A 13,970-nucleotide genomic window follows, 5' to 3' on the forward strand; every position below is an offset into this window, starting at 1 on the left:
AGAGAGAGAGAGAGAGAGGAGAGAGAAAAAAAAGAGATGCTGTCAACACTTATTTCCCCTCAGAGAGTGAGAAGAGTTCAGAGCGCAGACACAGGGCAGCGTTCTGTCTTTTCCTTCAGCCCAAACATCATCCATCCAACTGACATGCCCAAAACACCAGAACACAGCCAGACTGCCCGCCAAGCCACCAAAACAAACCCTCAGTGTTTGATCCTGAAGTGCTGCAATCTTCACCCGATGGCCTGACAATGTATTCATCTGTTCTCTTCTCAAAACAGAGTTAATGAGATTTTTAAAGGTGATATGTGAAGCATAGTAACATCAATACATCATCACCACATTCATTTTGAGACTACTTTAAACAAATGAGACCATTATTGAGTCGAACAGCCTCAGTGTGAGTTTTTTAGACTCTTGTTCCTGAACAAAAATAGTAAAGTCTTTTAGAAATGATGATGGCAAATCACTTCCAGTGTATTATTCTATGTTTATTATTAAATCCAAAGAATCAAAATTCAACAGGGTTCAGAAATGTGGTTTTAATCTGCAACGTCTGCTTTGGTCTCAACTGTTCACTGTGGTAACAGCATGGTATGACATATTGGTGTATCTATGTACTTATGTTCCTTAATATAAATATTATTAGATTGCAATCAGTAAGACTTAATTTGAAGGGGTGTGTATAAGAATGTCATTAAACTGTCATAACCATGTTATGACACATGTCATGAGTCTTTGAATGTTTGACTGTTGTCATTAAGTGTCATTTGGTCAATTATGTCATTTTTTAATGCAAAGTTGAAATTATATGTATTTGTCATGACAACTTGACATGATCAAACTTTAAGAAACTATTTACATAATTTCTACATACAATTTGTAGACACTGAATAGCAACATTCATAAACATCCATAAAGACTTCTTCATGTTCATGACAGGTGTCATGACATGGTTATGACAGTGTAATGAGTAGTGAGCGTCTAATGCACACGCCTTCAAATAAAGTGTTACCTTGCAATCTTCCTCTATCACTTTATTGTTGTCACTTTAAATAACTAACACATAACATTAGCCACTTAATAAAAAGCAAAAGAAAAATGCATTTATCCACATGATGTTTAAATCTTTGGTAACCATCAAATAGTTGCTGGGGCTGCAGAAAGTTCTCAGTCAATGAGACTTGCTGCAGTAAACTATTATGTTGCTAAGGCAAGTAGACCAGCATGCAATGCAGCAGACCAGTGAGAGAGAGATGCAGCAACACATTTTCCATGCTACAACTTCACATTTTTCCAGACCTCAGTCTCTCACCTGAATTTCAGCATTTTAATCAGTTTTAATCATTTTAACAGAAGCTTGCAGTCTTTGGGAAGATTTTTTATTTATTTTTATTCATTTGCCATGGTTGCCCAAGTCTAAACCTGAGCATTTTTCCTCACTTTCCCACGAAGTCTATTTAACCCTTTACAGCACATAACAAAACATTTTCACCAACATTCAAGGCAGAACTAACACTGTCAGTGAGCAATACAGTGGTAGCTATTTTCTCTTCTGAATCTGCTGTGTTCTGCACATTTTCCACTAATACTGACACGCAAATTCTTTCTTTAATATTACCTTCATTACCACTCTTTGCATCTCTAATGGCTAAAAACAGATGGAAAGAAAAACAAAGCAGTAATGCACGGATCATGCAGTAAAACAAGGAACAGCTTAATACCCAAATCTGTAAACTGACAAGTGCATAACTATAGCATATATTGTTGGGGGATAATTTGAGGTAAAATGTGTCCAGCCCCATGAATTGCTCATTTTATTTCTGCTCATTTTTTCTTAAATTGACATTGAGGCTTTTTATTTTTACAGCTGATTGAAGTATGGATGAAACTCATGTGGCTGGACTTGGAACACATGGGTAGGGACACTTTAGATGGGCTATGAAGCATATATAAAAAATATAAAATAAAGGGGAATTTGGATCTTGTATTTGTACGTCATACTAGCTATTAAAGGATCATGGCAAGCAACATTCCATGATGTCTATCAATTTAATTATGGCTCAACTAGCAATTTGCTGATTGTGGGAAATGTTACTACATTGCTACATTATGGAGCACATTTAGTGTATATTTCCTTTATCTCAAAAACTTCCCTTTTTATTGTTAGCTTTTTATGTGTCTAAATTTTGCAGCGTAAATATAAATTTTGTTGGAATTCCCCTTTAATTTGTAAAATGGTAACAAAGATGTTTGCATTCGACAGGCAGCAGGCAGCAGTAGTTGGTTCAGACAAAGTCCTTTGTGGGATAAAAGGGATCAAGGAGGGAGGTAAGAAGGAAATTAAATTTGTTTTTTTGGTTCTCCTCCATGCTATTAGTCAGTCATTCCTACAGGTTATTATTGGGCTGAGGGCAGGGCAAAGAGGATGCTGGGTAATACTGCAGGTACCTCCTATATTTCCGAGTATACCTTCTGAAGAGCCTCCCATTACTTAGACCCTTACTAGAGTGAAGGAGGGAGAGACGGATGGAGGAGGGAATGGAGAGGAAAGAGATAAAGGAGGAAGGACATTAAAAGAGGAGTTCAGCAGAGGACGGAGAAGAGACATTCTCTGCTGTCAATATCGATGCAAGGTAAACACACACAGAGGGGGCAGAGGACACATTTCAGAGAATGAATGAGTGAACGGGGATGTAGAGGAAGGTAAACTCACCTGAACTTGAATTCAGGACACATATTCATAATAATGTCTTCAAACTTTAAGGCATTGCTCTTTATATCTACAACCTGGACTTTGTTTTCCCTGACAAATTTGACCAAACTCTCACCAGATGCTTTGCTTGTCTGTGTTTGGCTCTCCAATCATGTACAAAGGCTCCAAAAGCACCCGAATTGTGATTTCAGCACCCAAATTGTCAACACAGTGATTGTTCTGTGACGTGTGGTGAACAAATTTCCTGACTAAGCTTCCCTGTGTGCCTGCAGTGTTGTGTAAAATAACGCTCAAATTTGAAATTGTTTGGCCAGCACAAAACTAAAAGTCAGGCTGTGTTTGTTGTTGTTTGAATGAACATTGTGTGTTCCCCGGATTAATCTAGTTTGCTTGGTTTGGTGTGAATGCTGTTATTTGAGCCCTGATGTGGACTAAACTGCGCTCACACAAACACAAATCCATGTAATTTCAGGATAATGATCTCTTCCAGGCAATGGATCATGTCTGTGTGAGTGTATATGCAGTGGTGGAAATACAAGTAAAATAATTACGTTAAAGTACAAAGTATTCTTCCAAAAAACTAAACTTCTTTAAGGATGCAAATTTTGTGTGTTTTTGTTAACCAATGAAAAATGTTTTAAATACAAAACACATGTTTTTTCCCCCATTTTCTTTTTTTTCTGTTTTTTTAAGTTCAAGTTTTCTTATTCAACAAATGGCTCCACCAGACATAACAATGTTAAATGAGGTACAATTACTGCCATTTCCAGACTATTGATAAAATACAGATTAATACATTTTTAATTGGTAAAATTCTTAACAGATGAATGATTAATCATTAACACCCTTACTCTAAGAGTGTGCTGCTGCACACTTCTCATGGTTGTGGTGATTCAAAATGCTAGAAATATTAATTTATAACCTATACTCACTGTCTGATTTACCCATAATGCAGCACAGATTTGAACACACCCTTAAAGGGATAGTTTGGATATTTTCTTCTGGGTGTGTATGAGGCACTTATCCATTGTCAATGTATTACCTATTATGCCGATGGTTTAGAGAAGCAGCAGGAGCACCAGTGTGAGGAAGCTAAGCTATGTACTGCTGTGCACAAGGTCAACAGTAAAATGTATTTTAGCCACATAAAAAATCAGTATAAGTGTACACTATATTTAGCATATTTTTTTTTACCACTTTTCAGATGGTAAACCACTGTTATATAAGCTACATATCTCTCTCTCCAAAGCAACTAGACTCCATTGGCAAAAACAGTTATTTTACCCTACAGAACATGGGATGTTGGTGGTCTAAGGCTGCCTCGATCTATTAGTTAAAAGGTTGGTTCAGATTTACTGAAGCCACACAATAATGCAAACAAATGGATTGAGGCTGCAGTAGACCAGCAGCTCCCGTGATCTGCGAGGTAAATGACTGTTTTTGCCTATGGAGTTTGGTTTGGTGGGCTTTTTTATTTTAAAGTGTCTAAAAAATGAGTAAATTTCCCATAGGTAATACATCAATGATGGGATTATCGCCTCACTTCAAAAAACCCAAACTATCCCTTTAAATTATGAGAAATAGTGTCCAGGTTAAAAGCTGTAAGATAAGTATGATTCATTGGTTAATAACTGCTCATATTGAGCTTATATTGCTGGAGTTTTAACCTCTCTTCCTCATCATTATCAGTCTTCTTTCCACATCACTGGGGTTGAACTGAATTGCATCAGGAGGTACAAACACACAGAGACACACAACCATGCACACCTGCCTGCACACATAAACTCCACATTAAACCCCCATTATCCCTTATTTCAAGTTGCCTTTCACTGCCAATATCCAGCAAATTCAGACTCAGCATGATGTCCGCTGTAGCACTTTGTGGTGCGCCAAATGTTTACTACTGCTGGTGTTTACAAGTCTGCTTAAACGAAAACCACCACCCATTTACCACGGCACCTACCGCCGCCGAGCAGCCGACAGCAGCCTGTAAAACCACTAATAACACAGAGGGTTGTGTGTTCTCTTGGTGGCGGCGGGGAACATACAGAGAAGAAATAGTGCCACAAAAGAGTGCATAATTATGATTTCACAAGTGTAAATTGGCTGTAACAAAAGTTTCTAAGAAAGGAAAGCCTAATTAAGCAGCCCTTTAAACAGAGGGATTTCATGGGGGATGCAACAAATCCTAATTAAATGTTGTTTTGTTTAAGGATGAGACACACGTTTGTTTGTGTGTTTGGCTGAGAAAATAAACTTATTCTTTACGTGTGTGTGTGTGTGTGTGTGTGTGTGTGTGTGTGTGTGTGTGTGTGTGTGTGTGTGTGTGTGTGTGTGTGTGTGTGTGTGTGGAGCTGTCTTAAGTTTAAATGCTTTAGAAGCTGCTGGCTCAATATAAAGGCCCCCAAATGTTTCCAAAGAAGTGCTGCACTGTAAAAACTATACTAGTATAATTAAACTCACAAATCTCTCTCTGTCTTCTTCCCCTCTCTGAAATCCCCTATCTCCCCTCCTCTCCCCTCTCCTCCCCACTTTTTTTTTCAACTTAGCTCTGTCTCTCCTAGACTTGTGTTTGATGAGTTATATAAATACCATCCCAATGGAAAAAGTGCGTCATGGTACAGACATGGTACAGACTCCTGTCTTGAAGGCGTGTGTGCATGCATACACACACACACACACACACACACGCGCGCTCGCTGAACAAAGGCAGAGAAGCCCATCACCCTTCCCTGCCTTGGAGTCAAGTGCAGAGAGGAAAACAGTAGTGAAAAGGAGGAGCGGGAGGAGAGACAAAATCAGAGATGGAGACATGAAGAAAAAGTTGGAAAAATGAGGTAGGAATCTAAAATAAAGAAAGCGGAAGAAAGCTGGGAAAGACAGTACACTGAACCTCCGCAATACACTATTGGACACTGGCTCTTATTGTACTATATTTCCTGTATAGTCTTGGTCTAACTGTGTATGATGTAAAAATACAACAGCACTATCACTGAATCTCCTCTTGCCTGTCACTTTAGAGAACGTATTAGACACTGTTCTTTCCAGTGTTACTGGAATGGCAATCTTGGACATAGATAGAGATGTAGGTAGTTACCACGTTCACGTTTTGACATGTGTCCTCCCGTCTGCCATGTTGTAGTGATCAAGATCCACTGATAAGACAACACAGCGTGCATTGAGAGATGCAGATTTCATTTCAAAGTTGACTGTAACTCATTTATTCTCAGTCAATTTTCATAGAATGTTGTTTCAAGAAAAATGTGGAAATTCTAAATAATTTACACTTGATGAGCCTCTGTGTCCCCGAGGAAGTTCTGGCTGTTCAAAAGATAAAGCTGATGAGGACGCCCCAATTTCTCACATTTATTGCAAACCAAATTTAATGAAAGTAAGTTCAGTTTAAGTAATTTACAGTTGATTTTGTTGTGAAATCTGCATCAGTCAATACGGAAAGTCTTGTTTACGAACGGATTTTGACCTCTTCACTATGGTGGCCATGCAGACACATTGCAGAGACATACAGCGACAGTCAATGAGGTATCTAGTACAATATGATCTGGGAACCCATCGGCTATCATACCATGACACGTCCATCATTTTCTACAGTCAACCTCTTTTGCTCTCCACGTGGAGTGTTTACCTACATGCTTATATGTGATTGGTCAATACTACGTCAGACTACAAATGGAAACCAGAACACTTCTGATAACAGGGTCTTGTCCCTTGCCATACACATAGTCATATGTGAGAACTGCAAATAAAGAGAACTCAATTGCTAAATAAATGTTGACCTGACACCTCTGGTCATCAGGACACATCAAGCTGGCAGCACAGCAGTGTAGGTCTCTCAGTCTGAATATTTCTAACATGTTTTCTTCTCTCCCTCCATCAATCAATAAATAACCCAAGCAACTAACAAACCAGTTAATCAATATGCCCCAACCCTTTCATGGCAATAACAATCTTCAATTGATGTTCTAACCATTAACTATTAATTATTACCTAGTGAATGCCAATAAGAAAATTAATAACTAACTAAATGAATAAATAAGAGCAGTTTTTAAGACGTCATGGCAAAACATTATCCATATAATTTCATCATTTTTGCATCACATGTTGAGCATATGTGTTTGTGTCTTTAGAGGAATAAGCTGAGAGTTGTACAAACCTGTAAGTAGTCTCGCCCTGCTCTTTCCTTCAAGGGTTAGTGGGATAAAGAAGAGAAGACAAAGGGAGAGAAATCAGTATTCCAGCAGATTAAAATAGCATTATACAAATGATTCCACTAATGGATATGGGAGGCATCAAGCCAACAGGAAACAAAAAGAAAGAATTCAATGAGGTTAATTACTTACAAGCACATACAAGCTATGGCCATGCAGGGTTAAGCATTCAGATCAGAAAGGTCAGAATCTAAATATATGTGTGTGTTTGTGTGAAATTCTGCTGCATTGTTCATGCTTCAAAAATACACATTAGTGAACCACTGGACATATATAAATGCCAAAACTGAATTTAACAATTTTTTGATTTTTGGATGGATTTTGTTTGAACTTGACCCAAGTTCTAATGAGCCAAGAGAGACAAAACAAAATTAATACCATGTCATGTCATTGTCAAATATTAGTTTCTATTTGTTTCTCTACAATGGAGTAGTATCAAAAGAATGACAGTTGTCCTTTGTTGATCTTGAACTGGCCTCTTACCCAATATTTCTGTTCAGAAGAAAATTACTCACACGTACGGAGGTCCTGAGACGCAAATCGGGGGGAAAATGGTGGTGATAGTTTTTCTAAAGTCTACAGACGAGGATTACGCCCACAGGTGAATTTTTTTTTAGTTCTGAGTTAAAGTCAGTATTCTGACTATCATAAAAGAACTGGCCTTTTGCCAAGCTTCATCATCTTTACTGTTGTTACCTACGTCAAGCTTTCCATCCTCACATGACAAATAAGCAGTTTACAGTGATAACTGTGGCAGATCTAACATTGAAACTGACAGTTAAGTATTTGATTGCACAGAGAAGAAGCCTAAACAAAAGCAGCTTTTCATTTCTAGCTGACAACCATGGATTTTGTTTGATAAAATGATTTGCTAGGATGATGATCGCTAGCAGATTTCATTAATGTAGCTAGGCATTGTAAGCTAATGTTAATGCTAAAAAAAAGACAATTCTTTTAAAAATGTATTTGAGTTCTTACTTTTAAGTCAGAACTCTAACTTTACTCTCAGAATTTTTTAAGTCAGAGTTAAAAGTCAGAATTCTGAGAAAAAAGTCAGAATTTGTAGCAAAATGTCCCAAGTCTGAGTTTATAGTCAACATTAAAGTCTAGACTTTAATCTCAGAATTCTGACTACAAACTCAGAATTTTGACTTTTTGCCAAATTCTGACTTAATTCTCAGAATCCTGATGTTCTTCCATAATAGTCTGAGATAACTGTTTTCTTTCCTGTGTTTATGACTTAAATACATATGAAAAAAATGATAATCTTTCCTTTTTTTTTTTTTTTTAAAATTCAAAACATTTTGGCAGGTCAATTGTGCATTGAATAGTGGTGTGCTTCAGTCTCTTGGGACTAAAATAAATATAACAACAATCACTTACAAAAAAAAGCAATAAACATCAGAACTTACACATATTTAAGTTAATTATCATTAACAAAATACCTCAGCAACTTCCAAAGTACCATTCAGTAAGGCATTTAACTGTCTAAAGGGTGTATGTATATGAGATCATGCATGCCAAGCAAACCATCCCAAATTGGGAAAAACAAGGGTTAATACATGTACATTTATGAAAGAATGGCCGCAGTGCTGCATAACAGTGGAAAAAGAGTTGAAGCTGCACCGATGGAGACGAGCAGACACCAGTTGAGGAAGAAGAGATGAGGAGAAGGGCTGAGCAGCAGCAGCCATGTTTGTAAGTCTGTAAGTTGTTACCTACTTGGCGGGGCTGCAGGTATGCAACGCCTTCAAATGAGGCTTCCAGGTAGCAATGGAAACCGAGTTCTCATCAGCAGCATAACTACGCCAGACACACTACGTGCAGAGTCGAAAGGATAAATAAAGTAATGATAAATGAATCAATTAACAGGGTAGGAGGGAATAAATGGGTGAGGAAAGTATAAGTTGGGTAGGAGATGAGAGGAGGAAGGTGAGGAGGGAAAACAGAAAAAGCTGATTAGTTCTTCTGGTAATGTCGATGCATTGTGGTTGGGGGTTGTCGGAGAGAGGTGGGGGGCGGTGACGGTGGTGGTGGTGGTGGTGGTGGGGATACATGCCTGAGGGGGGGGAGGGCGCTTTGGTAGTGGTGCCAGGTGGCTCTGAGGTAGGGACGAGCGCCGTCGGTGGAGTACAGACGCCAAGCCGCCTGGGTGGGGGAGGGAGCAGAGATGGACGGGACACACACACACACACGTTCAGATGTAGATACACGCAAACAAACAAACATGACACAGAAGGGGAATGGCACAAATATGGTGAGGAAAACGGGACTGAGATATATATGTGAACATGTAACACATACATTGACAGTGTGTTTTAGGGGATGTAACCAGCTGGCAGCCATACCGGATGGTCTCAGTAATGGCCATGAGGAGTGGCTTGTGTTCCTACACAAACAGCTTTGTTTGTAATGCAATGGGGACGCATAATTTTATCGCACAATCTGTGACTTGAACATGAGAGACCATTGTTCAAATCCCAATGTCAGTTTCTTTTAACAATTACAACAGTCTTTCTGAAGATTAACCAAGTGATATTTGTGCCTATACTTGCAGTCTGTTTTAACTTCAGGGACATTTTGTAAGTAAATGGTATGTATTGACATATATAAAGATTGGTGACATGACATCTCCTCAAAAGTGAAGTCAAAATCATTTCGACATCCCCCCTGGTTGCTGGCTGCATTATACGTCATAATTCACACCACCTTCATGTTAGCAGAGGGAAGACAGGCCAGACTTTTGGTGCTTACAGACAGTGAGATTTCTCCAAACTTATAAGTTCATTGTAAGCTACACTGTGCAACATCGATTGACATCAAGTTTAATGTATGTATTGCACAAGGATCACACCTACTGAATCATAGGCTATGATACAAGTCAATACACAAGAAAATGTCATCAGTGAAGCTAAGCATGAATTGAGCCCTTCCAGTAATGGTAATTTTCTTTCATATAATTCACACCAGGCACGGCTGCGCTGCGTCACGGCTGCGCCGCAGTTTTGTTCCATCATGCACGTGACTTCAATTTCCACCAGCAGTGTTTCAGAAGCGTTTCAGCAGCGGAGCGTTTTGCCCATCTGATTATGTTTACTTGCTCTGATTTTGTTGATTAAGTCCTCTTTCCTTGCTCTTTGTGCTTCTATCATGGATAAGCAGGCTAAGTAGTTAAATTGTTTATTTTCTGTCCGTCTTTATGATCACGAGTCTGCACGGGGTATTTTATTTTGAAAATCAACCGGATTCTCCCCTGTTTTCTGTGCCTAAATTAGGGGTAATCCTCATAGTTGTGCAGAACTGACCTACATCCACCCCAATCATTTCTACAAGTTGTTTTCTTTGTGGCTGACTGAACCTCCTCAGTGGCGCCAGGTGTGGTTACAAGATTTGTGACACAAGTGAAAAGCCTTTATATAAACACTTTACACAGACAGGGTGGGAAATTAACACCAGCCACCTGCCAGATGCTGGTCAATTTTGGCTGTTGGTTGTTACGATACTCCAGAGACCACTCTAAAGTCATTTGGAGATCCAATCTTGATCTAAAAATAAAGTTGGTAGGCTAAATAGTTATTGCAGCAGGTGAAATTTGGAATTGACCAGCTGCTGAGGCTTGAAGACAGCGGTAATTTCCTGCCCTGCTTACAGACGGAGACACACACACACAACAGACAGTGGCTTAAAGCAGGGAGAGCCGGGTGAGATGGGGGAGTGAAGTGACGGACAGAATAGTAATGTCATCCACATATTTAACACATCAATGCTGCTTCCAAGTTTCCTTTTACCTGTTGAGGAAAATGTTATGAGCTTGGCAGACAACAGACAGTGGCCAGGTGCTTGACACAAAGCCAATAAAAGAAGAACAAGATCAACACACACATAATTAATTGCTCCCCTAGTGGGTTATTCAGGATCAACTGTGGTCCAACTGGTCTTTGTCAAGCACAATAACTGCTACATATTGAAAAAAGGGAGAACAAACAAAAGAATATGTAAGAATTAACTATTTACATAGATATTTAGGAAAATATCTGATCAGTTTCAGAGCTCTGAGAATGTAACAACACATACTGAGACAACAAACCTCCACCTTACCCAAATCAACTAAAGCACTTATTTGGAGATGAAACAGAAGTGAACCCATATTGTCCTCTGTTGTATTATTATGCATACATGTCCATCACTGCGGTAAGTTTTGTGGGTAAAAGATTTCCAAGTTTACCATCAGGGAGTTGCCGTCAAACAGATGAAAAAGTATCTTAGAAATTGTGGTGAGTTTAATGTCACCACAAGTTGTGATGCTTCACTTAAACACATGATGTAAAACTGTATATATGTCCATATGATTTCCACTGTAACACCCTGTGATTAACAGCATACCCGGGGTGTTAAGACCAACTGTGGAGTTTATGGCTTCCATTATTTACATCAGTGGCTTTTTCATTGCGTGATTGTTCTCTGCTTCACAAGTTGACAAGGATTGCATGATTGCTCCATTAAATAATTGCCACAATGGATTACGGGATACTGAGGACAGAAAATGTGCCAATGCTTGGTTACATTTGTAGCTGTGTTTGAAAAGGGCCAGGCTGTGTGAGCCTGCTGTGACATATTCAGTCTGGAAACCCCTTCATTAGGTCACACATGTAATATTATACAGCAGAGTTATTTCCACCTCCAAATGCGTAGCTTTAAAAACCAGGTTAATTACAGAGTTTTAGACTTACAGTTATAGTTGGTAACTTAGCTTTGTGTCTGTCTTATGTGCTGAAACATTCACTTTATCCTGACAGTAGTAAATGAGACGGATGATATGTGGAAAAAATCAGGTTCCTCTGGCTCTTATAGTGTTCTTGCATCCAGTGGAAAAAGTGGTTCTTCAGCTGTAATCATAGGAGAACATCTTTTGGTGCTATTTTTATGTCTTCTATACAGGCACTATGGCCCAAATTAAAAATAGTGCCATTTGCTACATATGCCCACCTCTGTCATGATTTTTTTCACTCTTCCTTTGTTTGTTTCTTTCTTTGTTACTGTCTTTTTTTTTTCGATAACTGTAAACTCTTTCTTCAACTATAAAGTATAAAAAAACATGTGTGTGTGTGTGTGTGTGTGTGTGTGTGTGTATACATCTAATTGTAGAATATTTATTTAGATATTTTCCCCCAACTAAACTAAACTAAGCTGAAGAACCACTAAAGAACTGCTGAAGAATCATATGGATCTGAGAAGGTTCTTTGTGCAGCAGATGTGCTATATAGCACCTCAACCACTCCAAAGAACCACTGAAAAACCACATCAGCATTTGCAAGAAACCTTCGTGCCTGAACAAAAACAATGAATTAGAGCCAGCTTCCAATACAAAACATTGGTATTTAACGACTTAGTCAAATACCAACAGTTTGGGTTGCACTGATTGTTGAGTCTCATTCCCTGGTCGTCAAATACAGATGTTTGGGCTGGAAGCTGGCTCTGATTGGTTGCTTTTGTTTAGACAAGGCGGATTCTTACAAATGCCATTATGAGCATTCGGATGAGCCAGAGGAACCTGATTTTTTTCACTTAAGAATTGCAGCAACTGTGACATTAAATCCTGATTGTTTGCTCTTGTTGTTTGTCCCAAGAAATCCAGCAGATACTATGTCCCCATATTTCAACAGTAGAGTTAGTCTGTATAATATTATCAACATATCAGTAATGATGATCAAATCTAAAACAGTGAGGCTCAGATTGTAGAAATTTGGATTTTCCCTAAAGACAAAAAATAATACCATATCTGCTTCATTTGATAGAAAAAGTAGGTCAAGGTAGAGGAAGGTAGACAGAACACAGACAGACAGAAAAAGAGAAACAGACACAACAAACATACATGTAAACATAGGAAAACACACACATACAATCACACACAGGTGGACACACACACAGTCACACACTCCACAGCAGATATTTATTGTTCATTAGAAAGTAATGCAGCTGGCCTTGTCTATTACAATGAGTGACGGTTTGGAGGAGCGTCTGCCCAGGGAATGATCGCCATGGAAACGGCTCATAAATCCCAGCAGTGTGTGTTGCTGTTGGACCTGAGAGACGACAGCGCGTCTCACACACCGTTAGTCATCGTCGACTACACACCCTGACAGCCCAGAGACAGGCGAAACACACACACACACACACACACACACACACACACACACACACACACACACACACACACACATATTAAATATTTAATGAAACACCTTCACTCTGATAGGAAGAGAGATGGTGAAACTGCCCATACACACACACACTTCCACATATTACCAACACACTTGTGTGTATAGAGAGTGGACACACACACACACACACAAGTGCTTTCATTCAGATAGACACACACAGTGAAAGTCAAGCACACACACATAGATGAAAAGTTGCACATAAAAGGAAACAAAGTTCTCTGTTTTCACACTGATCCTCAGCTGCTGCCAAAAGAAACAGTGTGGTTGGTGTGTGTGTGTGTGTGTTCTCTGGATGTGTGTGTGTACCTGGATGAGGCTGGCAGCTGGGTTCCTCCTCTTTTCAAAGTGCTTCTGTCGATGCTGCTCTTGCACTTTCAGGGCAAAACCTGACCCCAGGATGCCCTACAGAGCAGAAACACACATGCGCGCACACACACACACATTGAAGTTCAAACTTGCAGAAACTTCCCCAAAAGACAAAGTCTGGTCCCTGCTCCTGTTAGCATGTTAGCTACAAGGTGCTGTCAGGACATAAAATATCAGTTGTGCTTTTGAATTGTGTTTGACTCACAGCTGGCAGGGCGAAGAAGGAGATCCCCAGCAGAGCAAAACCGGCCGATAATAACCGCCCTGTCCACGTCAGCGGGGTCTTGTCGCCATAGCCGATGGTTGTCAGGGTAATCTGAAGAGTCAGAGGTCAACACTCAATGCAAACAGAGCTTTGTCTGAAATCTGTCTCTCACCCACCCATCCACTACCCACTATATAATAGAGACTCAATAATGTATAGTGAGTCGTAGATTGTGATTT

The 13,970-nt window shown here is 39.3% G+C and overlaps 1 protein-coding gene across 2 annotated transcripts in view; it reads right to left on the reverse strand.

Annotated features, from left to right (window-relative positions):
- The window catches only part of kcnq5a (potassium voltage-gated channel, KQT-like subfamily, member 5a), a 130,178-nt gene that overhangs the window by 13,675 nt on the left and 102,533 nt on the right, over positions 1-13,970 (reverse strand). Inside the window, exons 6-10 of one of the 2 annotated variants that reach the window (XM_084736018.1) lie at positions 13,732-13,842; positions 13,467-13,562; positions 8,999-9,087; positions 6,885-6,911; positions 2,449-2,502 (exon numbers count right to left, since the gene is read on the reverse strand). In XM_084736018.1, coding sequence (XP_084592144.1) covers positions 2,449-2,502; positions 6,885-6,911; positions 8,999-9,087; positions 13,467-13,562; positions 13,732-13,842 — 377 coding nt within the window. Of the gene's footprint in view, positions 1-2,448; positions 2,503-6,884; positions 6,912-8,661; positions 8,757-8,998; positions 9,088-13,466; positions 13,563-13,731; positions 13,843-13,970 lie in introns of both variants that reach the window. The other variant, XM_084736019.1, reaches the window with a different exon arrangement.

Source organism: Lutjanus erythropterus, chromosome 14, assembly GCF_056507025.1.
Source record: "Lutjanus erythropterus isolate fLutEry1 chromosome 14, fLutEry1.hap2, whole genome shotgun sequence".
Taxonomy (NCBI): Eukaryota; Metazoa; Chordata; class Actinopteri; order Lutjaniformes; family Lutjanidae; genus Lutjanus; species Lutjanus erythropterus.